At 47.0% G+C, this 25,576-nt stretch overlaps 2 protein-coding genes across 2 annotated transcripts; one reads left to right on the top strand and one right to left on the bottom strand.

Moving 5' to 3' along the window:
* Positions 1–2: 2 nt before the first annotated feature.
* KCTD13 (potassium channel tetramerization domain containing 13) lies at positions 3–18,883 on the bottom strand. Its single transcript, XM_004268661.4, has 6 exons — positions 18,441–18,883; positions 16,845–17,014; positions 8,997–9,086; positions 8,855–8,907; positions 7,984–8,179; positions 3–6,144 (listed from the first exon to the last, which is right to left on the bottom strand). The coding sequence occupies exons 1-6, from the start codon at positions 18,682–18,684 to the stop codon at positions 5,908–5,910; spliced, it is 990 nt and encodes a 329-aa protein (XP_004268709.1). The 5' UTR covers positions 18,685–18,883; the 3' UTR covers positions 3–5,907.
* On the top strand, positions 2,019–5,210 carry ASPHD1 (aspartate beta-hydroxylase domain containing 1). The gene is made up of 3 exons (XM_004268662.4): positions 2,019–2,898; positions 4,296–4,409; positions 4,945–5,210. Exons 1-3 carry the CDS (start codon positions 2,019–2,021, stop codon positions 5,052–5,054), a joined length of 1,104 nt encoding a protein of 367 aa, XP_004268710.1. The 3' UTR covers positions 5,055–5,210.
* Positions 18,884–25,576: the final 6,693 nt, after the last annotated feature.

Here is a 25,576-nt window from a genome sequence, read left to right as displayed (position 1 = left end):
TCTTCTTTTATCTTTCCTATTAATTTTTTTTTTTTTTCCTACTGGCAGTTAGCAAGGGAGACAATGTCTCTGCCTTTGGGACGGAGGGGCAGAACTGGGCTGGGGGTCTCCTGGAGCCCACCCCTCTTTGGCCAGTCTCCTCTGTCCTCTGCTCTCCTGTCTGCGGGAGAGGGGGCGCGGCTCCGGCTGCAGCGGGTGGGGCCAAGAAGGGCGAAGGAGCTGGGTCGCCTGGGTTACCCTCTGGCTCAGGCACCTGGGTCCGCCAGGCTGGCTGGATTCTAAGCTGGGGGAGTGGGTCGAGGCAAAACAGCTTCCGGGGACCTAGGGTGGGGTCGAGGATAGGGAGGGTCCCTACTGTGCTCTAGTGGGGCTTGGCGGGGAGAGGAGGGGGTTGCAGAACCTGGAGAGCCGAGGCTCGGGCACTGGAGCTGCGGGAGGGAGAGCTGAGAAAGGTGTCGAGCCCACGTCAGATCCTGGGGACGGGCGAAGGGAGGGGCTTGGGATTTATTTGGGGGCTGTGGGGGGAGGGAGGAGGAGGAAGTGCAGATGGAAGAAGGAGGGACCACATGAGCCAGGGTCGTAATCCTCACTCCCACGGCCCCTAGGGGAAGCGAAGGCAACTCTGGTCCCAGCAGTAATTATGACCCCTCCCCCAACCATTCCAGCACATTTGGAAACTGAATGTTCTCTTCCCAGGGTGTTGAGGGGCAGCATAGCTGGGTTTGCGCTTGCTCAGCGCCCCCAATATGCCCCCGGCCCTCTTCCAGACCCTTTCAGAGAAGCTCATGTGGAATGCGCTACCTCCTCCTCCAGAAGAATGACAAGTTCCTACGTTTGTGAGAAGTCTAAGGGGTGACAGGCCAGGATCTGGGGAGGGGAGATCCCTCCTTTTACGTACAACATGACCCCAGCCAGCTGCCTGGCGGCTTCAACTTTAATTTTTTTCTCCTGGTCTCATCTCGCAAGACCGCTGGAGAGCCCTTTTCAGCACCACCAGAAAGGACAGCTCTTCTCGGCCCCGCCTGAGATGGCCCGGCCCGCGGCGCTGCAGGCGATTGGCTGAAGCCGCCTTCATTATCAATCGGGCTCCCGCCGGGGGCTGGCTCTTGTGAAGGCGACTGGGGGAGGTGGAGTCACAGGCCGACGGGTCGAAGGATCGGCTGACCCACGGACCGGCCGCAGCGTCCCTGTCCGCAGCCTGCGAGCGCCGGTCTTGTCCATCAGTTCGCGCGCTCGCCCCGCCCCTTACTTGCCACGCCCCTCTCAGGCCCCGCCCTTTCGTTTCGCATTGCGGGGCGCTGGAGGTTGGCGCTGTGCCCCCTGAGCCCCACGTGGCGCCCCGTCGGGGCCGGGGGAGGCAAATCCGGAGACGACACCCCCAACCCGGCTGAGTTGCGGTGGCCACTGGGCGAGGGCGGGGGTAGCTAAGCTGAGAGGACTGTGGGGAGGGTGACGTCAGGGTGAGTGGGGGACAAGGAAGGAGCGAGTGGGGGAGGGGGGAGAGAGAGCGAGAGAACCCGTGGGTCGGGTCGAGAGAGAAGCGAGGGCAGGAAGGAGAGAGGGGGAGGAAGGAGAGAGAAGTCGCTGCAGAGGACTGCTGGTTGCGGTTCCCAGGGCTGCGGGTCCAGGTGGGGTAGGTAGGAACTGCTGTCCGGGGAAGCTAGAAGGAAAGGCAGAGCGGGGAGGGAAAGAGAGAGCGAAAAGAGGGGCGGGGGGGGGGGAGCGGTGGTGGAGGGAGGAGAGAAGAAAGGAGACGGGGAGACAGAGGGTGGGGAAAGGAGAGACTGACGGGAGAGGCAGGAAACTGGAGAGAGAGGAAACTGCCCTAAGGAGAAAGAAGAGGAGGAAAGAGGTGAAAGAGGAGGAGGAGAGAGTTGGAAGGAGAAAGAAGTAGAGGAGAGAGGAGAGGCAGAAGGAGAGGAAGGGAAGGAGAGTTAGAGGTGCATGAAGGAAGCGAGAAAGCAGGAGGTACAAGGGTGGAGAGAGGACCTCGGAAGGAGAGAGAACCAAGAGTAGGAATGTGGAAGGGAAACAGCCCAGGGTGTAACCAGGGAGCAGCCATGGAAGGAACCGGTGGAGAACTGGGGGGACAAGGGAACTGGGGTCTGGAAGATGCCCCAGGCCTCTTGGCCAGGGCCTCCCTGCCCATCATGCCTGCATGGCCATTGCCTCTGGCCTCATCTGCCCTTACCCTGCTCCTTGGAGCTCTCACTTCCCTCTTCCTCTGGTACTGCTACCGCCTGGGCTCCCAAGATATGCAGGCCCTAGGGGCTGGGAGTCGGGCTGGGGCTGTCAGTGGTAGGCCTGGAGGGTGCTCTGAGGCTGGCAGACCAAGCCCACGGAGCTCTGGGGAGTCTGTGGAAGGACCTAGGACAGAAGGCCTAGTGAGCCGTCGCCTTCGGGCCTACGCCAGGCGCTACTCTTGGGCAGGGATGGGTAGGATGAGGCGGGCGGCTCAGGGTAGCCCAGGCCCTGGGGGAGGGCCAGGGGTCCTGGGCATTCAGCGCCCAGGCCTACTTTTCCTGCCAGACCTGCCCTCAGCCCCCTTCGTGCCACGGGATGCCCAGCGGCATGATGTGGAGCTCCTGGAGAGCAGCTTCCCTGCCATTTTGAGGGACTTCGGGGCTGTGAGCTGGGACTTCTCAGGGACTACCCCTCTGCCTCGGGGCTGGTCCCCACCACTGGCCCCTGGGTGCTACCAGCTCCTGCTATACCAAGCAGGCCGGTGCCAACCCAGCAACTGCCGCCGGTGCCCGGGGGCCTATCGGGCACTGAGGGGGCTGCGAAGCTTTATGAGTGCCAACACCTTCGGCAATGCTGGCTTTTCCGTCCTCCTGCCTGGGGCCCGGCTCGAGGGCCGCTGTGGGCCCACCAATGCCCGAGTCAGATGCCACCTGGGTAAGTGGATGCTACTTACAGACAGCCTCCTCGCCTCCACGATTCCCCCTCCAGACTCTCTTCTCTGCCATCATAGCTTTCTACACTGTGACTCTGATCATGCCTTTCTTCTCGGAAATCTTCCTTGACTCCCTGTCGCCCACAGCAGCATTTCCTGAGCTTCAATGATCTGCAAACCATCTTCATAAGCTTTTCCATAGTCATTTACCACCTGTACTGTTTCTTCATATTGACTCCCCTCAATGTTTTGTTTTACTTATTTAAAAGGAATCTTTATAGAAAAATGATAATCAGTATTACTTGACCTAAATAGGAATTATTCATAAAAATAAGTTTAAACTTAAAAAAAGAAAGCTTTAAAAATTCTAGCGAAGTATCCTAGTCTGTGGCTGAAGCCTATACTCTCCTCCTTTAAAAAGGAGCAATGTTGGGAATTGCCTGGTGGTCCAGTGGTTAGGACTCTGTGCTTTCACTGCTGAGGGCCTGGGTTCGATCCCTGGTCCGGGAACTAAGATCCCACAAGACGCAGGACGTGGCCCCAAAGGAAAAATAAACATAAGAAGGGCAGTGTTAGGGGGGATGTTAAAGTTATGGTAGCACCAAACTGAGATTTTCTTTTCAATGTTTTAGAGAATGAAAGAAAATGGGGAGAAAAAAAGACTTGTCTTCTGATTGTTGTTTAATGCCATGACTTTGTTTTGCCTATAATCATCTCCTGTGCTACCAGTTGAATGTGTTCTACACTTCAGAGCACACTGGCTTTGAAGAGATCTGGAGCAAGGCCAGATCTTTTCTCCTTATCTCCTACCTGTTCCCTTCTTCCCCTTCTCTCCCACCATGCCCTAAATCATGAACGCCTTCTGGCTGATCCTGGCAGATGCCACACACATGCTCTTAGCCTAGAATGTCTTTCCCCCTTATCACCTCCTGGAAAACTCCTACGTAGCCTTCACGACTCACACTTTCAAATGCCCACCTCCTCTGGAATGTCTTCCTCTTCCCCATCGTTTAAGTTGGCTCCTCAGTTTTCTGCACCCCAGTGTGTGGTCCTTGGCAGGATGGAGCCATGTTTTATACCTTTTGGGGAGAGAGGGCCTAACACACAGTAGGTTCTTGAGTTAAACTGTCAGAAGCCCAAGAGGAGATGCTGCTTCTTTTAGGAAGCTTTCCCTCTTCTCTGAAACAGAATACATTGTGCTTTGCACTGCATTTTCTGTCTCCTAGCATTTCTTTCATCCAGTACTGTATTGTAATTTTACGTGGGTCACCTTCCAGAGAACGAGGAGGGACCACCATAGAACCTAGCATTTAAGACTCTCGGATCTGCTTTTTGACTGAATGGGGTGGGCCCCTTCGATGGAGGCAGGAATGTTGGAGGCCCGGATCTCTTTCTACAGGCCTGAAGATCCCCCCTGGCTGTGAGCTGGTGGTCGGGGGTGAGCCCCAGTGCTGGGCTGAGGGACACTGTCTACTGGTGGACGACTCCTTCCTGCATACAGTGGCTCATAATGGTAATGGGGCTCCCATTCTGCTAGGAGGGATGAGTGACTAAAGAGTTAAGGGGAATAGACTAAAGGCTGCAGAATCGGGCCCAACTGGCTTCCTGTCCTACACCACCATTTTCTAATTGCATGCCCTTGAACAAGTCACATGATTTCTCCAATCACCCGTGAGATAGGGCAACCGCCTTCTTTTACCAAGTGACTGCAAGGATTAAATAAGTTAATGTAAGTGCACAGCAAAGTGGTTCATAGCACGAGACCCTGGGCCTGGACCCCCTGGGTTCCTGTCCTACCTCTGGCATTAGCAGTGTGACCTTGGGCAAGTTATTTAACCTCTTTGTGCCTCAGTTACTTTGCATAAAATGAGAACACTTATGGTACTACCTCACAGTTTGTTCTGATGATTAAGAGTTAATACACATAAAGGATTAGAACACTGGCACTTATTTATAAAGTGTTTGCGTTTATGAGTATTTGGTGAGTGCTCTGGCTTGTAAGTACTTAATGTCAGCTGCTCTGCTGTCTCCATCCCCACGTGCCCTAGGCTCTCCCGAAGATGGGCCTCGAGTGGTCTTCATCGTGGACCTTTGGCATCCCAATGTGGCTGGGGCCGAACGCCAGGCCCTCGACTTTGTCTTCGCACCAGACCCTTGAAGGAAGGTGCTCCCTTCAGACATCTGGGCTGGAGAAATGCTGCGCTCGGGGATGGCCTGAGTGGTAGCCAGGACCACCTCTCCATTGCAGGGGGTGGGGTGGGGCTGAGGGTGGGAACTGGCCAGTGAACACCGAAATATAGATTTTAAAATCCTCTCCTAACTCCTGACTACTTTCTTCCCAGCTACCAGCCCAGGGAAAGGCTGGGGGCAGGGGTCTGTGTCTTCTCCCATCCAACTAGCCAGGTACCTCCCTAACAAGCCATATACCTGGCCCTTTCTCTGGGAGCCAGCACCAGACCCTCAACTCAACTTTATTCCAATAATTTAATAGAAAATTATAATAATAAATAATATGAAAAAAATTGAGAAGATGCTGACCTGGTACAGGCCCAGGCCCACCTAGTACAAAGTTAAGGAGGTAGGGAGGATGTTGGGGAAGCAGGAGGGAGGCAAACTGCCCTGCACAATGGTGAGGAGGCGGCTCAGAATGTGGTGGGTGTTATTAAGGGCTGGCTTGACACTTTGGTGTGTACAATGTCCTAAAAAAAGACAAAGGGAATTCTAAATCCTTCTAAACCAGCTGGTGAGGGAAGAGGGCAGGACAAGGATGGGGAGGAGGCAACCAATGTAGGCCTTCTGAAGGCCTCTGAGGGGAGGGGCTGGAATGTACTCTGTGGTTAGCAATGAGGTGGGAATGGATGGAAAAGGGCCAAAGTGAACTGTACCATGCAATGAAGGGATGGAAGAAGGACCCACGACTTGGCCAGCAGAGCCGGGGCAAAGGTCTGGGAAGGGGAGGAAGAGAGAGACGGACTGGGTCCCAGCGGCCAGAGGAAGACTTGGGGCAAAGCTCAGTCCTTGAAGACAATCTGTTGGCCGTGAGGACGCTCGTCGTGGGTGATGTGGCGCCGGACATGGATTCTGCGGACACGGTGCTCTCGGTTCTCCTCGTCCTCCCCTCGGCCTGCCCCGCCACCTCCAGCTGCACCTCCTGTGGCCTCCAAGAGGGCTGGGTCTGGGCCTCGGGGAGTCTCGTAGATCAGGATGTTCAGGGTCTCCTCAAAGATCCGGGCCTCTGGGAATTCCACCTGCAAAAGGCCAGCAACCCCCGGCTCCCTCCCTCTGGCTCCACTCTTACGCAGCCATCCCCTCCCCCAGGCTGCTCCTGCACTGTCTTGCCACTCCTATAGCCTCTGCAGTCACAGGTTCCTTTAGCCTGGACTGTCCTCTTTGCAACTTCTTTGCTCAGCTAAGTCACACTTATACTTCAAGGTCCAGCTCTGAAGTCAGGCAGAGAGTTATTTGTTTTCTGTCCTTTGTTGCCAAGTCTCTTGGTATATCTTTTTTTTTTTTTCTTGGTATATCTTTTCATTTGACAAATATTTACTGAGTGACTGCACTGTACCAGGTGTTGTTCTGGGCAATGGGAATATAGCAGTGAACAAAACAGGCAAAGTTCCTGTCCGCAGGAAGTTTACATTCTAGGGCGAGGACCCAGACATATATGTAATAAGATATAAAGTGTCAGATGACGATAAATGTTACGGAAAAATTATAGCAGGAAAAGGGTGTGGAGATGGCCACCGCCAGGAATGTTACAACTTTAAAGAGGGAGCTCAGAGAAGGCCTCACTGAGAAGGTGACATCTGACCAATAGCCAAAGGAAAGGAGGGAAGGAACCAGATGGAGAGCTAGAGACAGATCAGTCTGGGAAGGGAACAGCTCTGGGGTCAGGAACTCGCTTAGTGTATCTGAAGATCAGTGCAAGGCCAAAGCAACAAGGCAGGGTGAAGGAGAGTAGTACGGGATGAAGAGGTGGTTAGGGGTTCCCCTTGTGTGGCTTGGAGGGATATAAACAAAAAAACTTTAACAAGCTGCATTCTCATTACTGGTTTATCTTTCTGTCTTCCCAATTACAGAGGAAGCTACTTGGAAACAGGATTATTCACTCATTCACGCATTCAATAAATGTTTCCTAGCTTCTGCGGCGTGATAAAGGCCTGGCTAGTGCTACAGAGATGGGGGGGGAAAAAAAAGATTCAGCTCTACTCTCAAGAAGCTAACTCCTTGCTGCTGAAGTAAACACTCCTACTCCCCCATCCCCAGCAGACTACAATCAACATTGTGTTTGGCTGACAGGGGGGTATGACCAACTTTGTCTGGGGTTGTTGGGCTGAAAGTTCATGAGTGGTGTCCCAGAGAAAGTGATGCTTGGCTTAGGTCTTAAAGATTAAGCACAAGTCCATTAGGCAGACAGGAATGAGGAAAAGTAATTCCAAGAAGAGGGAATAGTGTGTGCAAAGGTAGGGGGGTGTGAAATAGCACTGGGTGCTTAAGAGACTTTCAAGATCTCCAGTGTATCTGAGGCACATCCTTCATGTCAAGGTCAGAAGGGACCAGGCTGATAAGATCTTCAGGGGCCAGACGTCATGACAGAGGGCTTGTACTTTACTCAGAATCTTATTCGCCTTGATTTCAAGCCTCTTGCAGTGCTCAGGACGTATCTGCTGATGATTGCCATGTTAATGACTCAGGGCCTACAACCTCAGTGTGTTCTAAGCACCTGAAGTTTTAAGAACCTACTCTGGGTCATGGATCCTTCTGAAATTCTAATGACAACTATGGTCCTTCTATATAGAAAAATGCATACCCACTCCCAAAACTGCACACTCTTTCAAGATAGCCTTGAAACCCAACTGGCCTAGATTAAGAATCCCACTCTAATCCAACACCCTCCTTTCACAGGTAGAGAAGCAGAGACCCACAGAAGTCAGATGACTTGCCCAAGGTTACAGAACTAAGACCCCAGAACTTAGAACTCCGGTGATGGATTTCCCCTGCCTGATCTGCTGAGCTGCCTTTGTCCAGGGTGCTCGTCCTGCCCACCACCACAGCCCTCCCTGACCAGGCCCTGAACCCCTTCTGACCTTGGTCTGCTTCTTCTCCGTGGCATAGACAATGGAGGTGCAGCACACCTCGGCGATTTTGCGGCCCTGCCCGTAGAAAGACCAGCAGCAGATCTCATCCCCCAGAACATCCTTGAGGAAAAGCAGCCGCCCATGGAAGCGCAGGGCCAGTTTGTCAAACAGCTCGATGTTCTTAAGTAGGTTGTCATCTGAAGTGCTGAGGACCAGGGGGCCAAGAGGCTCAGCACAAATGGCTTCCTCCCTCTGTTCCCCCAAGCTTAGGGGCCCAGATATCTAGCACTCTAGTCCTACCTAGGAGTTTGGTGCCCAGAATGGAGCTTCCTCCACCCCTGGGGCCAGGCTAAGGAGGCCTCAGAACGGAAGCAGCATTTGCTCAGCAAATCCCAGCACAGCAGAGTGGCTACCCCATGCAGGTTCTGGAGCCAAGCTACCTCACCTGGCATCCTAGCTCTACCACTTTTTAACTGAGTGACACTCAGCAAGTTACTTCACCTCTCGGTGCCTCAGTTGCCTCATCTGTAAAATGGAGATCACAACAATACCTACTTCAAACAATTGTGAGGATTATGTGAATAAGTATATGCAAAGCACTTAGAGCCATGCCTCTTATAAGAAATGCTAGTAATTATCATCTGATGCTCACCTGGACCCCAGTTTACTGATGATAAAACTGAAGCTCAGAAGTGAAAATGACCTGTCCAAAGTACCCAGTGGGTAAGTGGCAGAGCTAGAATTTGCATCCAGGCAGGATTCTTTTCGCCCCCCACCCCCTGCCCCCATGCGGCCATAATCCTCCCCTTGGGCCAGGAGCAGAGCTGTGCTTGAGCCCAGGATTCCACCCAGTGCACCTCCCCGCCCCTGAGGGGGTCACCTGGTGTAGGAGTACTTGTTGTTACTGCGGTTGTGCAGGAGCTTCACCACGGGCTGTTGCGGGAGAAAGGATGGAGAAGGGTGGGGGTCAGGCTGCCGGGATAGGCCCCCAGCCTCCACCCTACAGGGCTCAGGGGCCTCACCTTGGAGGTGCTGGCCAGGAGCTGCTGCTCCTCCCGGGGAGATGTCACCGTGGGGATGAGGCACAGCGGGGACAGGTTCTCCCTTTTTTGCTGGAGAAGAAGCGGAAGGTGATTAACAGCACAACCAGAGGTCACTCACTCCCCAACCTAAAAGCCTTCAAAAACTGCTTGTTGCCTTTGGGAAAAAAATCCAGACTCCTTAGTAGTCCACACAAGACTCTGCAGGATGCGAACTCTGATCTCGTCTCTACCACTCTCCCCTGCCTGCTGGACTTCAGCCCCACCTGTTCCTTCGTGCATCCAGCTTGTGCCCACCAGGCCCTTTGCAGCTGCCACTGCTGGCAACAGCCTGCACTCGGTTGCATGGCTGGCCCCTTCATGCCATTCAGATCTCAACTCAAACAGTACCCCTAGGAGGGTGCTGGTCCTCCACCCTAAGCTCCCTGGCTAAGCAGCCTCCTCTACTTCTTCTTTTTCACACTATCAGTTCACTTTCTTCATGGCACTCAGTTCCTCATATTTTCTCATTTTTTGGTATATTTGCTCATGGTCTCTACCTAGACAATAAGTATCAATTTACAGTAGATGCTCAATAAATATCTGGTGAATGAATGAACTGGGCTAGGTGGAAGGCTGGAGGGAGAATCAGAACCAGACACATAGGTTTCTTTCCTCTTCTCTGCTTTCTAGAATCTTCATGCCAAAACCCCTCTCACCTCTCCCAACCTAAAAACTAGATGTGCAATTCTAATACAAATTCCAGCAGATTTTTTTTTTTGAGAAACTCCTAAGACTTTTTCTAAAATTAATTTGGAAGAATAAGTCTACTGTTACTTAGGTCAATTTTTAAAAAGAGTCAAGCAAGAGAAGAGATTGACCCTCCCAGATACTAAAATATCTTACAAAGCCATAATAATGAAAACAATGTAGTTCTGGTGCAGAAACAAACAAAAACAATGAAACACAATAGAGAACTTGGAAACAGACTGGTGTATATAGGAGAACTGATATTTATAGAGAGAACATCACAAATCAGTGGGGCAAGTGTGTATTAGTTATCACTGTATAACAAACTGTCCCCAAACTGAACAGCTTAAACCAACAGCAAATAACTTATTACCCATTTCTGTGGGTCAGAATAGATATTCAGGAATTCAGGAGTGGCTTAGCTGAATGTTTTTGGCATGGGGTCTCTCACAAGGTTACGGTCAAGTCAGGTGGGGCTGCAGTAATCTGAAGGCATGTCTGGGTTTGGAAGATTTGTTTCTGAGAAAGCTTATTCAAATGGCTGGCAAGTTCAGGCTGGCTATTGGCAGGAAATACCTGATCCCTGTCATTTAGACCTCTCCGTTGGGTTGCTTGAGTGTTCTCACAATATGGCAGCTGGCTTCTCCAGAGCAAATAATCCAAGAGAGAGCAAGGTGGAGGCCTCACTGTCTTTTATGACCTAGTTTTGTTAGCCCTATTCAGTGTGGGAGGGAACAACACAAGGCAATGAGTACTAGGGAACAAGAATCATTGGGGACTGCCTTGGAGGCTGGCTCCACAGTCCGCTTTCTGGCTCCCATTGATTCAAATCCCTCCCATACACAAAACACACTCACCCCCTCCCAAGATCCCCCAAAGTCCCATCCTATTACAGCACTGAAGTACAGAATCTGGTCATCTAAATCAGGTCCAGGTGGGGACGATGCTCCTTGGGAGGTGTTCCTTAACTATAGCTCCTTAGGTACATTTTCTCTGGATCTGATGACCTGTGAACTAAAGAGACTAGTTATCTCTTCCACACACTCCACATGCAACATGTGCAACAGGCATTAGGATAAACACTCTTGTTCAAAAGGTGAGGAGGGGTGCAGGAGGCACAGAGAAGTCACTGCTTCACAGAAATTCTGTAATCCAGTTGGACAAATATTGGGAGCTCTCTGATGTCTACTCCTGTCCAGGAATGATTCTCTATGGCTCTTGGCTCTGACCTGAGTCATCCTTCCATTTCCATGAAAGACAGTCCGTGTTTGCAGCTCCATAGTTTCCTTAGTCTGCTTTCTGCCTGTAGAACTTCGAGGGTCCAAAGGCTTCTCCTCTTGTACTGTCTCTGTCCCTTCCAGTCTAAGCTGGCAGTGTTTCTGCCAATATAATTCTCTTAAAAACTTAATGGGTGTCTTGTGAGTCCTGGGGTTCAGTTTATTAGACAAAAGCCTCACCCACACATCTTTGTGAGATAAGCTCTTCTCTACTTTGGGCTTATGCTGAGACTGCTGCCTGACAATAGCCTTAAGCTTCTTAGAAGTGCTATTATTTGATTGAATGGTTCTCTGAGGCATCTTCTTGGATATTTCTGAGGTCTTAAGGGATTTTACAATCACATCCTCAGCTTCATCTTTAGACCATGTTTTACTGAGAATGCCCTGTGTTTGATCTTTGCCTGGAAGCTATTTGCTAATTTTAACATCAGTTGTTATCTGCAAGACTGGGAATTTTCAAGCCCCCAAAATTCCTGGCTCCTTTTTGTTCAATTCTTTTTCCTTTAGCTTACCCTCTCCTCTTCTGTTTCACTATAAGCAACAAGAAACCTGTGGCACTTCAACATTCTATCTGGAAATTTCTTTAGCTAGATCACCCAGATCATTAGAATGTTTTCTACTTTCTACATTACTGTAGGAGACAGTGTTGCTACTTCTGCCACTATATAACAAGGATCCCCTTTCTACCACTTTCCAGTAAACATGTTCCACACTGCAGCCTCCCCAAAGGTCATCAGACTTCTACGAATACTCTTTAAAGCTCTTTAGGCTTTTATTCACACTGTTCTCAAGTCCTTCCAGCTTCTGCCCTCTTCCCAGTTCTAAAGCCGCTCCCACATTTTAGGTTTTTGTTACGGCAGAACCCCACTCCAGATACCAAAATCTGTTATCCGTTACTGGGTAACAAATTAGTACAAACTTAGCAGCTTAAAACAACAATAAACATTTATTATCTCACACAGTTTCTGTGGGTTGGGAGCTTGAGACTGGCTTAGTTAGGTGGTCCTGGCCGACGGTCTCTCATGAAGTTGGAGTCCAAGTGTTGACCAGGGCTGTAGTTATCTGAAGACCTGATTGGGCCTAAAGGATCCAATTCTGGGATAGTTCACCAATTTGGCTGGAAGTCTGTGCTGGCTGTTGGCAGGAGGCTTCAGTTCCTCACCAAGTGGACCTTTCCCTTAGGGCTGCTTGAATATGCTCACATGGCAGCTGGCTTCCCCAGAGTGGGTGATCCAAGAGAGGCAGAAACTGCTGTGGGTCCTTTATGACCTAGCTTTAGAAGTCACACACTATCATCTCTGCAATCTCCTGCTGGTTACATAGGTCAGCCCTATTCAGTGTGGGAGGGGACTAAGCAAGAGCCTGAATAAGCAAGAGGCAAGAATTGCTGGTGGCCATCTTGGATGCTGGCTACCACAGATTGTGTAGTAGATGGCATTGAGAAAACTAGCTCAGTCCACAGAGGACAAAAAACAGTTGAATCCCTTCATAATTCGCATTTACGACAGTGAATTCCATATACAAAAGGTAAAACTATAAAGCTAATAAAAAATGTAGAATGAACTTCTTAAACAAGATCCTAAGAGGATACACCATTAGAAAAATAAAAGGAGGAATGCGACTATATCAAAATCAAGAATCTCTCCAGTTGACAATGAAAAGCATGACTTTATAAATAATTTCACGTAATAATGTTGAAGGAATTATAATTATTCTACAACCCTAATGAAATTATTGATTCAGGTGAGAATTATAAATGGATGTGTGGTTGATAGGTAACTGCCATTCATAAAATGCCTAAATTACTTTATAGTTAGCAACAAGGAAATGTAACTACGATGGAGGGATCAAACCATCATCATCTGAATCTAGGGGCCAATACTGAGCATCACTAATGATGGGTCATATTAACAATATTGTAGGTCTCGATATAACACAGTATGATATATGTAACATTACTTAACATGCTTTCCAACCAAAATGTTTAATATCAAGCTTTTAAATCTACCATCTCATTTAGAGAAAACTCAGGATAGGGTAGGGTAACAAACCACATCAGGCGAATTTGGAGAGCAGGTCACTGTGAAGGACAACTGATGGTCAGTATTATGAGAAAGTCAGTATTTTGAGAAAAAAGGGACTGCTTGGGTTGGAAAAAGAACATAATGACCAGATGTAATGCAAAGATCTAGATCGGGTCCTGGTTTAGATGAACCATCTATAAAAGACATTTCTGGAACAAACGGAGAAATGTGTATATGCCCCTCATGTTACATAAAATTTCACTGACATGGAAAGACGGCAATTATTAACAAACAAACAAAAAGCGTACTACAAAACAGCACATACAGCATAATCATATTTTGGCAAACACACACACAGGAAAAGACCTGGAAGGATATTTGGTGCTTTTATTATTTTGATGATCTGTGTTTTCTAAATTTCTACAATACTTATAGACTGCTTTAAAAATAATAAACATTTATTTATAATTAAAAAGAATAATTTCTATTCAACAACAGATGCCACAGACAGGTGACATTCTAAGAGAAATTATTGGTAACATCTAAAACTGACTAGAAATTATTATCTAAAACACACTTTCTCAACTGGGCTTCCTCACTGAATATCAAAACCCAGCAAATAATTTGAGTAACTATTTTCTCAACTCTCCTGAGAATGTCAGGTAAATAGTACCATTCTAGATGCACAGGAGAAGTTAATTTATTATGTAAAATACATGCCTTAGAGTAATAGTGCTTAATTCTCCCTAGGAACTAAGCTAAAATATGTAAGAATCTCCTGCAAAACAACAAGAAAAAGATAGGAAACTCAGTAGAAAATTTGGTAAAGAATATGAATTGGCAATTCACTGAAGGGGAAACCAAAAAAGCTAGTGTGTGAAAAGATGCTCAATCTAATTAGTAATCAGAAGCATGCAAATTAAAATTAAATCACTCTATACCAATCAGATTGGCAAAATTAGAATGCTGGGTGATGCCATGAGTTGCTAAGGATATGCAGAAACAGGATTCCTTATGCACTGCTCATCAAGAGTACAAGGTGCTACAGCCATTTGGGAGAGTAATCTGATGATACTTGCTGAAATTCGTTTGCATGTGTCCTGCGGCCCAGCAATTCCATTCCCAGCTACAATCATGAGAAACACTGACCCAGGACCCACAAGGGCACACGTACAAAGATGCTCATGGTGGCATCGTTTGTGGGGGCAGGAAGCGGGAGGCAATCTAGGTTTCCAACCTCAGGGGAATGTATAAATAAAATATGGTTGGGAAGAGATATGGGAACATATGTATATGTATAACTGATTCACTTTGTTATAAAGCAGAAACTAACACACCATTGTAAAGTAATTATACCCCAATAAAGATGTTAAAAAAAATAAAAAAATAAAAAAAAAAAAATATGGTTGGGGCTTCCCTGGTGGCGCAGTGGTTGAGAATCTGCCTGCTAATGCAGGGGACACAGGTTCGAGCCCTGGTCTGGGAGGATCCCACATGCCGCAGAGCAACTAGGCCCATGAGCCACAACTACTGAGCCTGCGCGTCTGGAGCCTGTGCTCCGCAACAAGAGAGGCCACGATAGTGAGAGGCCCGCGCACCGCGATGAAGAGTGGCCCCCACTTGCCACAACTAGAGAAAGCCCTCGCACAGAAACGAAGACCCAACACAGCAAAAATAAATTAATTAATTAATAAAAACTCCTACCCCCAACATCTAAAAAAAAAAAAAAAAAAAAAAAAATATGGTTGAATGCACACCATAGATTCCTGTGCAGCGGTCAGAAGCAAAGAACTAAATGTACATACAGCAGCATGAATAGAACTTGGAAAAAGTGTTGAATTAAGAAACAGAACACACAATCCATAGCTCAATGACATTTATGGAAATTTAAAATACATATGTATACAAAACAATGTTTTAGTTTTTTAATGGTACAAACATAATCCAAGGAAATGTATTAAAACATTAGAACTGGAGGGGTACCTATGGGGAAAAGGGAAGTGGGCAGGGGACTGGGAATGAAGGAAAAAATAAAAAGAGAAAAGATCTGCATAGACTAATGATGTTTAAGTGTCACACACTGAGAAGTATGCTGAACTCAATTCTCTGTACCAGAATCTTAAAAACAACGGGATTTCCCTGGTGGTCGACTGGTTAAGACTCCCAGCTTCCACTGCAGGGGGCACGGGTTCGATCCCTGGTCGGGGAACTAAGATCCCGCATGGTACACGGGGCGGCCAAAAAGGAAGAAAGAAACAAGCAAACAAAAAACTCCAAACCCCAAACCTCCAAACAAACAAGCATATTCTAGCTGAGTGGAGTAGGGAATGAGAATGGTCTCGGGGAAGCTTGCAAAGGAGGCAGCTGAGCACAGAAGAAAAAGCACTGCACTTGGGAGTCAGGCACCTGGGGTTGACTCTGAGCTTTGCTGCTTACCGGCTCTTTCACCTTGAATATATCCTCAGCTTCCCTCATGTTTCTTTTTATGTCAAACAGGGGTACAAGAAGGTAACAGAACCAATCCTAACACACAGTGCATGTGAGATAATGTTAGATAAATGTAAAGTTACAGAACAGGAATGCACTTCCAAAATCATCTAGTTTGATGTTTTTTAAACTGCAAGTGGTAACCCACTAATGGGTCATGAAATAAATTTAATGGGTTCCAAACGGCATCAGAAAGAAAGAAAACAGAATATGTCAGAGTGTATTTCACTAAAAGTATCATTTTATAAAACTTAATTCAGCCATATATATGCAAGTATAAAATGCATTTTATGCATCTCTATGAGATGCAGTCAAAAAGCTTGAAAAACATAGATATTGCCCAAAGGAATTCTATACTTTTGGATTTCAAGGTCCAATAAGTATTCCCCAAGATAACAGAAAGTTGTTCATAGTTGCCACTTTTTAATATATTGAATATAAAGGGCATCAAAAAAAATTCTTACAATCTCCTATTAATATTGTATCATAAAAGGACACTTTTCACATTGTAAAAATAGAACAGAATAAAAGGCTTTATGTGAAACTCACTACACTGCACATATTTTTCTCATTTCCCTATCTTTTGGAACATGAGAACAGAATGCCAGAGGTAGGAATTGACTCACTCAAGGTCACTCAGTCAGCTGTGGTGGAGTGACACTTAACCCATATCTCCTGGCTGTGCTTTCCAAACTCTTCTCAGAATCCTAAGAGATCCCCAGAAAAGAAGCCCAGCAGGTGGGGCCCTGGAACCCCCAACCCCGTTTTATTGGGTGTGACTGCTTCTATAGTATTTCACTGCTAGAAAAAAAAGAATTATTTAAAGCCCTGGGAGGGATGGAATGCTGCCTCCCAGGATAGGACCAGATCATGGAGGTCATTATATTCCAATTTAAATTCAGATTTTTTTTTTTCCCCTTAGTGGGACAAGGGCATTATTTGGGATTTCTGAGCAAGGGAGAGAATAAATTGGGATTGTGCTTAAGGATCATTATTCAGGTGCTAGTGTAACAGCTGGATTGGCTGGGTAGAAACAGCAAGAAACAGAGACAGTAGTCATTTAACCACTGCAGTAGTCTTGGCATGAGGTGGTGAGGGGGGCCCTGCCTGAGACAGCAGAAATGCAGAGGACAGTACCCCCAAATTCCCTGGTGTCATGGCCAGTCAGAGCCAGGCCAGAGGCAACTCCTCCAGGCAGTGCCCCATACTTCCTTTTGTTTTTCTTTAATATCTTAATAGCTAACTGCTTGGGCAGCTCTCCCAGGGACATGAGCATAGGGGTGGGACTCAGGAGGTGGGGAAGGGACCCTCACCTGCAGTGCCAGCTGGCAGTCCTCAATCAGTCCCTGTACCAGGTAGTAGCGTGCTTCGCCCAGAAGCTCCCCCAGTTCTCTGGTACTCTCAGGCAGTGGCACGGACCCGTCCCGCAGGTAGTTGAGGATTGTACCAAAGTGGCGGCCGCTCCGGTCAATCAGCACCCAACCTGGTGTGGTGGGGAGAGGCAGGAGGAAGGATGGCTTTGCTAAAGGCTGTGGAGCTACTAAATTTTTATGAAAGAAGGATTCGAAAGCCACAAGTCTTAATACTGATCTGTCTCAAGCCTGTGCCATAGCTAAGAAAATCCCTTTAAAACATCTCCAGTGAGTTCTCCCATAAGCCCCTTTTTAACACAGCCAGCCACAGAGAATTAATTCCCTCCCAAGTCTGTGCTACACTGAGAAGGTTCTCACCATCAGAGAGTTCGTACAGATTACCTTATCAATAAACCTCTAACCTCTTGTGCTAATTCTGACCATCCTATTTAATTAGAATGTCCACCCCACCGTCCAGTTTACTACCATTTTAACCTTTATATTCTTCATAGAATATAAAGATATATATTCTTCATTCTATTCTTCATAATATACTTATTGCTATCTGAAATTACATATTTCGCTTTTGTTTTAGTATGTTTACTTGCTTATTCTCCCCCTGCCCCCACAAAAAAAGAAAACTCCATAAGGCTTAGCTTATCAGATTTGTGTACCAAACTATCTCCCACACTGGCATTTTACAATTACTTATTGAATAAATAAATTCTTCACCTTCAGGTATTTGAAGGCTGAGCTCTACCTCCCCAAATTTTACTTTCCTGCTCTCACAACCCTCGTTAACCCCTTCTGAATCCACTCCACCTCCACCACCCTCAACCCTGCCACCAAACTTTAAGGTTCCACTTGGGCATATGGGGCCCAGACCTGAATGCAACACTTCGGGAAGGTAAGGGGCTCGCCTGCCAAAGAGAACTGTCCACTCTCCGCTCTGGCGTCCCTGGCAAACCCAAAGCTGCCCTCTCCTTCTACAGTCTGTATTTACAGATGGAGTCCTAGAGTGTAGAGGAACCTCCGTTAGGGGAACGGAGACCGACAAGATCCTCCAACTCTCGGGGATGGCTGTTGGCAGCGCTGAGGTAGAGAGGGGAACAAAAGGCTGGGCAGGTGGAAGAAACTGATGAAGGGTGCCTGGAAGGATGTTGTTGGCAGCTGGGCTGGTTCCCAAGTCTTTTGAGCTGAGGCGTGAAGGGTGGGAGAGTCAGTGGGAAGCAGTCATGAAAATTGGGAGCTGACACGTTGAATCACTTACCACAGCGCCCGGCAGAGTAGTTGGAGGGGCGGGGTGGATGGTGCGGCGGGGCGGGGGATGTCCATGAATGTTGGTTACTACTGCTGGGGGTAAAGACCGGGGGAGGGAGGGCGCTCATGACCGAGCCAGGCGAGATGAGACGGGATGTGGGGGCTGGAGGGGGTGAGAATGAACTGACTGGACGGTGGCAGAGAACGGGCATGAGGAGACTGGGCCAGGAAAGACCACGGGAAAGGGAGACGTGGATCTGGAGGACGCAGGACAGTAAGCAAGGGCAGCTCGCGTACCTCCGGCGTCAGTGAGCACCTCCGCGCGGCCGCTGAACATGGCCTTGAGCATGGTGTCCTGTCCCGTGAGGGTGCGCAGCGTCGTGTAGTGCAGCGAGCCGCCCACGTTCAGCTTCACGTACTTGCTGTTCGCGGTCAGTGGCTTGAGACCGGAGGCAGCGGAGCCAGGTTCGAGACCTGAGGGCTTAGGGACTTCCAGGAACGGGGCCTCGGCCGCCTCCGGGCCCGAGGCCTCGGCCGACATGCCTGGTGGTGGCGGCGGGCAGCGATCCTAGGTTCTCTCTGCGCCCCCCGGCCGCTCCCAAAGACCCCGGTCCTGAGCCCTCGGGCCGGACCTCTGGGCCCGCACGCCTCTACACCGCCGCTACTCAAAGACACTGTCCCTCAGACCCATAGCGCCTGCACCTCCCGGAAGCCGGGCGAGCAGCTGCGCAGGCGCGTCAAGCTCCCGCCCCCGACCTCGCGGGGCCGGAAGTGCGGAGCATGCGTAGTGGCCTTGGGCCGTTGGAGGGGTTGAGCGCCGGCTGCCGCGGGGTAGGGCGCCGCGGGAAGTGCGGTCCAGTCGCCAGTGCTGGAGACCCGGTGTAGGAGGCGCTTGGCCACTAGCCTGTTGTGGAAACGGGTGTCCCTGCCGCGTGTCTCTGCTCTCAGAGCGCTTCGTGGGCGTAAAGGGAAAAGTGGCCCAGAGAAGCAGGGGATTGGGCACAGTTTCCCGCCTCCCATCCCCGCGCATTTGACAGACTGAGGGGAGCTGCGAACGAAGCACCAAGGGACGCTCTTAAAGGAGGCTAGAGGGATGTGGCCTCGCAGAGGAGATGGCGGTAGTGCTAGGGCATGCAGGGTGTGAGCAGGGTAAGGTCGTCATGGAAGGCTTCCCTGAGGAGGTGATACTGAGCTGAAGCTCAGAAGAAGAGGCCCCGTGGAGGTGTGAGGGCGGAGAGTTACTGGCAGAGCCAAGGGCAAATACAAAGACCCTCAGGCCGGAACACACTTGGCATATTTGAGAAGCAGAAAGAAGGTCAGGAGTGGCTGGAGCAGCTGAGCAAAGGCCTTAGAATCCCAGCCGATGTCGTGAGACACCCAACCCCTAAAGAAAGGAGAAGTAAGCTGGGAACACATTGTTGATAAAGTGTGGTGAGAAGTGTTTTTATCCAGTCCCATCCACATTCAGTTGAGAGGCTGATACCTCAGAGATTTAACAATCGACCTGAATGTCTAGCAGACGGATCCTCTGGAGGGAAAACTAAACACAAAGTTGTAGTTTCCGCCTTGCCATCAGTTCACTGTGTGATCAGGCAAGTCACTTCTCTCTGGGCTTGCTTGGTTCCTTTTCTGCTAGTGAGGGGTGCAAATTTAAATGCCAGGAGACAAGGTAGGAGTGTAAATGAGTGGGGCAGACCAGTTACAAGGTACTGGGGAGTCACGAGTCCTGTGGTGATCTGAAGAGCCCATGTTTTACCAAAAGGATTGCCAATTCTGATTTTTCAAATGTAGCTGGTGAAAAAGAGAAAAGCAGCTCATGACAACTGGGAGCTAGTTTGCACTCTTCCTTCAGAAGCCTCAGTGTTGCTAGTAGGGGGCCTGGCACTATTAGCTAGGCTGTGGTGTTGCCTTGTTGAGCATAAACAATTTTACAGAACACCAACATCAGACAAAAACCAGTCGCTGATGGATGGAGAGAAAGACCATTCCATAATCATGCCTGAACACGAAAACGAGAACATTGTCCAGACCACAAAAATGACCAAACACAACCCTCTCCACAGTTTGAGTGACTGCTGCTTCTTTACCAACTACAGCTTTAGCACTGATCCATTCCTCCTAACTTCTAGATAAGAATTATTAAGAAAACCAGAAAGGGGTTTCCCTGGTGGCGTCCCACGTGCCGTGGAGCGGATGGCGGCTGAGCCTGTGCGTCCGGAGCCTGTGCTCCGCAACGGGAGAGGCCACAGCAGTGAGAGGCCCGCGTACCGCAAAAAAAAAAAGAAAGAAAGAAAACCAGAAAGAATTATCCCCACTTCCTGACAGCATCCAACCTAGAGCAAATCTCCCCTTTCTCTAACCCTCCCAGAAAATCATCTAACACAAGCCCCAATCCTGTAATAAGTCCTTTTTAATATGCACTTGCTGAGATGCCCAGAATGGGTTCCCCATGGTGTGCGGTCTCCCTCATTCTACTACAGGTGTGTTCCTAGTAGTCTTTGGCTGGAGGGCATTATCAGAAATGGAGGATCCACAGAGATTCAGCTGAAGGCCTCACTACCTTGGACTGGAACCCTTGACTCTAGTAACAATGTGCACATCTGAGACCCCTCGTGTCTCTAACTATTTGAGGTGCCATCCTGCCCATGGCTGGGAGGTAAGTTCTTGCTGAATTGAGCTCTGATGTTCCGTTGAGACCCTTGAGTGTTGGGATTATTTTGTTTATTTTCCTTGGAGTAAGGTCCTCTTCCATTTTTTTGGTTATCCAATTAGATTTTTATTTTTCCTTGGGGAATTTGTTTTCTGGCTTTCTACATCTATCTGCTCCCATGATTCCCCCCGTCTAGTGTTTTGAATGTTGTTTGTCTGTAAGAGGAAAAGTCTATAGGGAAAGGATGGGTATGTAGCCCTGGATGTCTGAGGGCAACATGAACCTGTTATTTATTGCTCAGTCTCTGGTGGCTGAACACCACTTATCCCTCTAAGAAGTTGGGGATGCCAGCCACTCAGGGGTCATGTAACTAGTTAGCATGCTGCAGTGTCATTTGTTATCAGAATTAACCAGACAAATAACTCCATCAACCAAGGCCCAATAAGTCTGTCCTACAGCCAGCCCTGGAGACTATGGAATTCAGAAGGTATCCTCAAACCAGTGTCCTTTGAATAAACTTTGCCTCAGGTTGCCATTCCAAACCTTTATAAGGACTTCTTCCTCAGTTTTGTCTGTGTCCCTGAGAACTCCTTTTTTTCATTTCTTCTGCCCAGAATCAGGTCATTTTCTCTGGCTTCTGATCAGTGATGACTGGTCTTTGGCCAAGTTCTAGAGATACAAGGTTGCACAGCACTGGCCTTATGAACTCTTATCTCAACTAAAACTGGGCCAAATACCTGATTCCTTCATGTTTTCTCACAATTACACTAGCTCGTACCCTTATCTTTCTAACTGACCCAATTTCACTAGGGACAATTTAGAATTGCAGTGGCCATTTTGAGGAACTTGGGACAAGAACAAGATTCTTTATTTGATAGTTACCTTAGAACAAAAAGATAAGAAACCCTCATGAGGAGATTGTCTTGGTTGTCAAAAAGAGAGATTATTTTGTTTAACATAGGTGATATTTCATTTCCGTACTTTGGAGGTTAATAAATACCGATTTTTAAATTATATAGCTCTTTGAAATTATCAAGTGCCTAAGATATTTTTAAAATTAGGTGGAATGTCACTCTTCGTGTGTGTGTATGTATATGTCAAAATCTGGAGGGTTTTTGCATTTAAACTGTTTTATCTTTACTTGCAGAGGGAACATGGATTAGCTTTTTAGAGTGATAGTTTCATATTTTTCTGAAGTAGCTCCCTCTCACTTTTTTGCTGTCCATTTTCCTCTCTTGGAAAAGTTTAAAGATTAACTTATCAAAAAAATATTTCATTGAATGTGCACAATCCAGTTAAATACAGTTGACTCTCGAACAATATGGGTTTGAACTCCACAGTTCCACGTATATGTGAATTTTTTTCAGTAAATATATTGGAAAAAATTGTGGGGGGGATTTGTAACAATTTGAGAAAACGTGTAGCCTAAAAATATCAAAAAAATTAAGAAAAAGGTATATCATGAGTGCATAAATTATAAACAGATACTAGTGTATTTTATCATTTACTATCATAAAATATACCAAATCTATTATAAAAAGGGAAATTTTGGGACTTCCCTGGGGCGCAGTGGTTAAGAATCCACCTGCCAATGCAGGGGACACGGGTTCGATCCTTGGTCTGGGAAGATCCCACATGCCGCAGGGCAACTAAGCACCTGTGCCACAACTACTGAGCCTGCGCTCTAGAGCCCGTGAGCCACGACTACTGAGCTCGTGAGCCACAACTACTGAATTCCACGTGCCCTAGAACCTGCACGCTGCAACTACTGAAGGCCGCGTGCCACAACTACTGAGCCTGCGTGCTGCAACTACTGAAGCCCGCACACAACAAGAGAAGAGCCCGTGCTCCGCAACAAGAGAAGCCACTGCAATGAGAAGCCCGCACACCGCAACAAGGAGTAGCTCCCGCTCGCCACAACTAGAGAAAGCCTGTGTGCAGCAACAAAGACCCAACGTAGCCAAAAATATATATATATAAAGAAAAAGTAAAAATTTATCGAAACTCCCACACACAAACATTTACAGACTATACATGGCACTATCGATTACACTAGGTTACCAGAAGGCAGTCATATTGCTGCTTCATTATCAATGCATGAATCATTTTATCTGTAAATAAATATAAATTTCTTTTTCACACTATCTTTTGTTTGGTTTTTTTTTTTAGCTGCGTCGTGCGGCATGCAGGACCTTAGTTTCCTGACCAGGGATCAAACCCATGCCCCTGGCAGTGGAAGCATGGAGCCCTAACCACTGGACCACCAGGGAATTCCCTGTCTTTTCATTTTTGATGTCTAGTGTTACTAATACATTTACTATCTACAATGTTTTGTGTAACATAAGACAGTATTGACGTAGGTACTGACAGATGATTCATCTTGTAAACAGACCATGTAAACATATGGTATCAGTATCGATAAATACCATCAGTACTTTAAGTTTATTTTCTCTTCCTTATGACTTTCTTAATAACATTTTCTCTAGCTTACTTTATTGTAAGAATACATTATATAATACATATAAAAAATGTGTTAAGTGTTTATATTATCAGTAAGGCTATTAGTAGCTAAGTTTGAGGAGGGGGTCAATTGTGCCTTGGGGGGTGGGGGACTGGGGGGTGTTGTTTCTTAAGTTCCTTAACCCCCACGTTGTTCAAGGGTCAACTGTAATCAAAAATGTCTGAAAGAATTGCTAAACTATATATGTTTCCTTTGTGGGCTCTGAAAAGTATATTTATGTAATAGGCTTTGTAATTATAGTTATAGATAAGATAAGGCCTTAGTTCCAAGATAAAAGAAGAGTTTTTGGCATGATCCAGTGTATTTGCATTTTAATTTGCCATGTAAAAATAATGCCAGCACAATATTTTGGTTTGTACAAGATCAGGGTTAGTTTTCTTATGATTTAAACCTTTTTACTTTTTATATTGATTTTATAAGTTAAATAAATTATCTTAGTTTTCATATATGATTTACCTTTTGAAATTTTTAAAAATACTCACCATGCTGTACATTACATCCCCAGAACTTATTTATCTTTTTTTAAAATTTTATTTATTTTTTACTTTTTTATTTTTGGCTGCGTTGGGTCTTCATTGTGGTGCACGGGCTTCTCATTGTAGTGGCTTCTCTTGTTGCACAGCATGGGCTCTAGGCGTGTGGGCTTCAGTAGTTGTGGCACGCAGGCTCAGTAGTAGTGGCATGTGAGCTCTAGAGCACAGGCTCAGTAGTTGTGGTGCACGGGCTTAGTTGCTCTGCGGCATGTGGAATCTTCCTGGACCAGGACTTGAACCCATGTCCCGTGCACTGGCAGGCAGATTCTTAAGCACTGCGCCACCAGCGAAGTCCCTAATTATGTTTTAAGGCTTTCAATTTATTACCTATTTGTGTATTTATGTATCTGTGAATGCCTAAATACACATATATGTAAAGGTATATTAATAAATCATTTACTGAAAATTGTTACATGAATAATATATAAAAGGAGGAAAATGAGAATTGGGGCTTTTTTTTTTTAATGTCCAGACTAGTAGAAGTTCCTTCCTTCCTTCCTTCCTTCCTTCCTTTTCTTTCTTTCTTCTTTGGGTCTTCATTGCTGTGCACAGGCTTTCTCTAGTTGCGGAGAGCAGGGAAAGTCTACTCTTTCCTTTTTGTCACTAAAAATATCCTATTAACTCCTGGTGCTTTTTGATATACTCGTAAATCATTTTTTAAAAATTAATTTTGGCTGTGTTGGGTCTTCGTTGCTGTGCGCGGGCTTTCTCTAGTTGTGGCGAGTGGGGGCTACTCTTCATAGCGGTGTGCGGGCTTCTCATTGTGGTGGCTTCTCTTGTTGTGGAGCACAGGCTCTAGGCACATGGGCTTCAGTAGTTGTGGCACGTGGGCTCAGTAGTTGTGGCTCACGGGCTCTAGAGCGCAGGCTCAGTAGTTGTGGCTCATGGGCTTAGTTGCTCCGCAGCATGTGGGATCTTCCAGGACCAGGGCTTGAACCTGTATCCCCTGCATTAGCAGGCGGATTCTTAACCACTGCACCACCAGGGAAGACCTTAAATCATTTTTGAAAAGAGTTTTTTTTTTTTTAAGTTAAGTTCCTAATAACCATTGTTGTTCATTGCTGTGTGTTTTTACAATATTGCCTATAAATATATCTTTTCTTTAGATATTTATTTATTACTTATATGTTGTTTCCTCTACAACTATTCTTGATTTTGCCTTTCCTAAATTCAGTCCCCAAATTTAGGCTAATAAAACTATTAGGATATTTTTTTTTGTGCCTAAACTATGTTTGGGTTTCCTAAAATAGCCATCGAATAGCACAAAGATCTGCTCCTTTTTTCTATAAAAAGAACAATAGGAATCATTAGGTTTATCTGCAATTTACCAAATTTAATTAATTCAAAACTATTGTGAGAGCTCTTTTGTCTACTAAACTCACAATTAAAAATAATAATAATAAATTGAAAAGAGAGGGTATCTTTCTAAGTTACTTACACATAAGTAAAGCATATTAATATGAATATATGTCAAGAATTGTATACTTTTCAAGTTAAAAAATAAAGCCTACATATTTAAGCACAGACTGGTATGATAACTGTCTACAAAAAGATCTGTTTCCAGAATTTTAGATTCACAAGCCCCTTCCCTTTTTTTTTTTTTTTTTTTTTTTTGCATTACGCGGGCCTCTCACTGTTGCGGCCTCTCCCGTCGCGAAGCACAGGCTCCGGACGCGCAGGCCCAGCGGCCATGGCTCACGGGCCCAGCCGCTCCGCGGCACGCGGGATC

This window comes from Orcinus orca, chromosome 16 (genome assembly GCF_937001465.1).
Source record: "Orcinus orca chromosome 16, mOrcOrc1.1, whole genome shotgun sequence".
NCBI classification, from domain to species: Eukaryota; Metazoa; Chordata; class Mammalia; order Artiodactyla; family Delphinidae; genus Orcinus; species Orcinus orca.
This window is presented reverse-complemented; position numbering and strand designations above follow the sequence as displayed.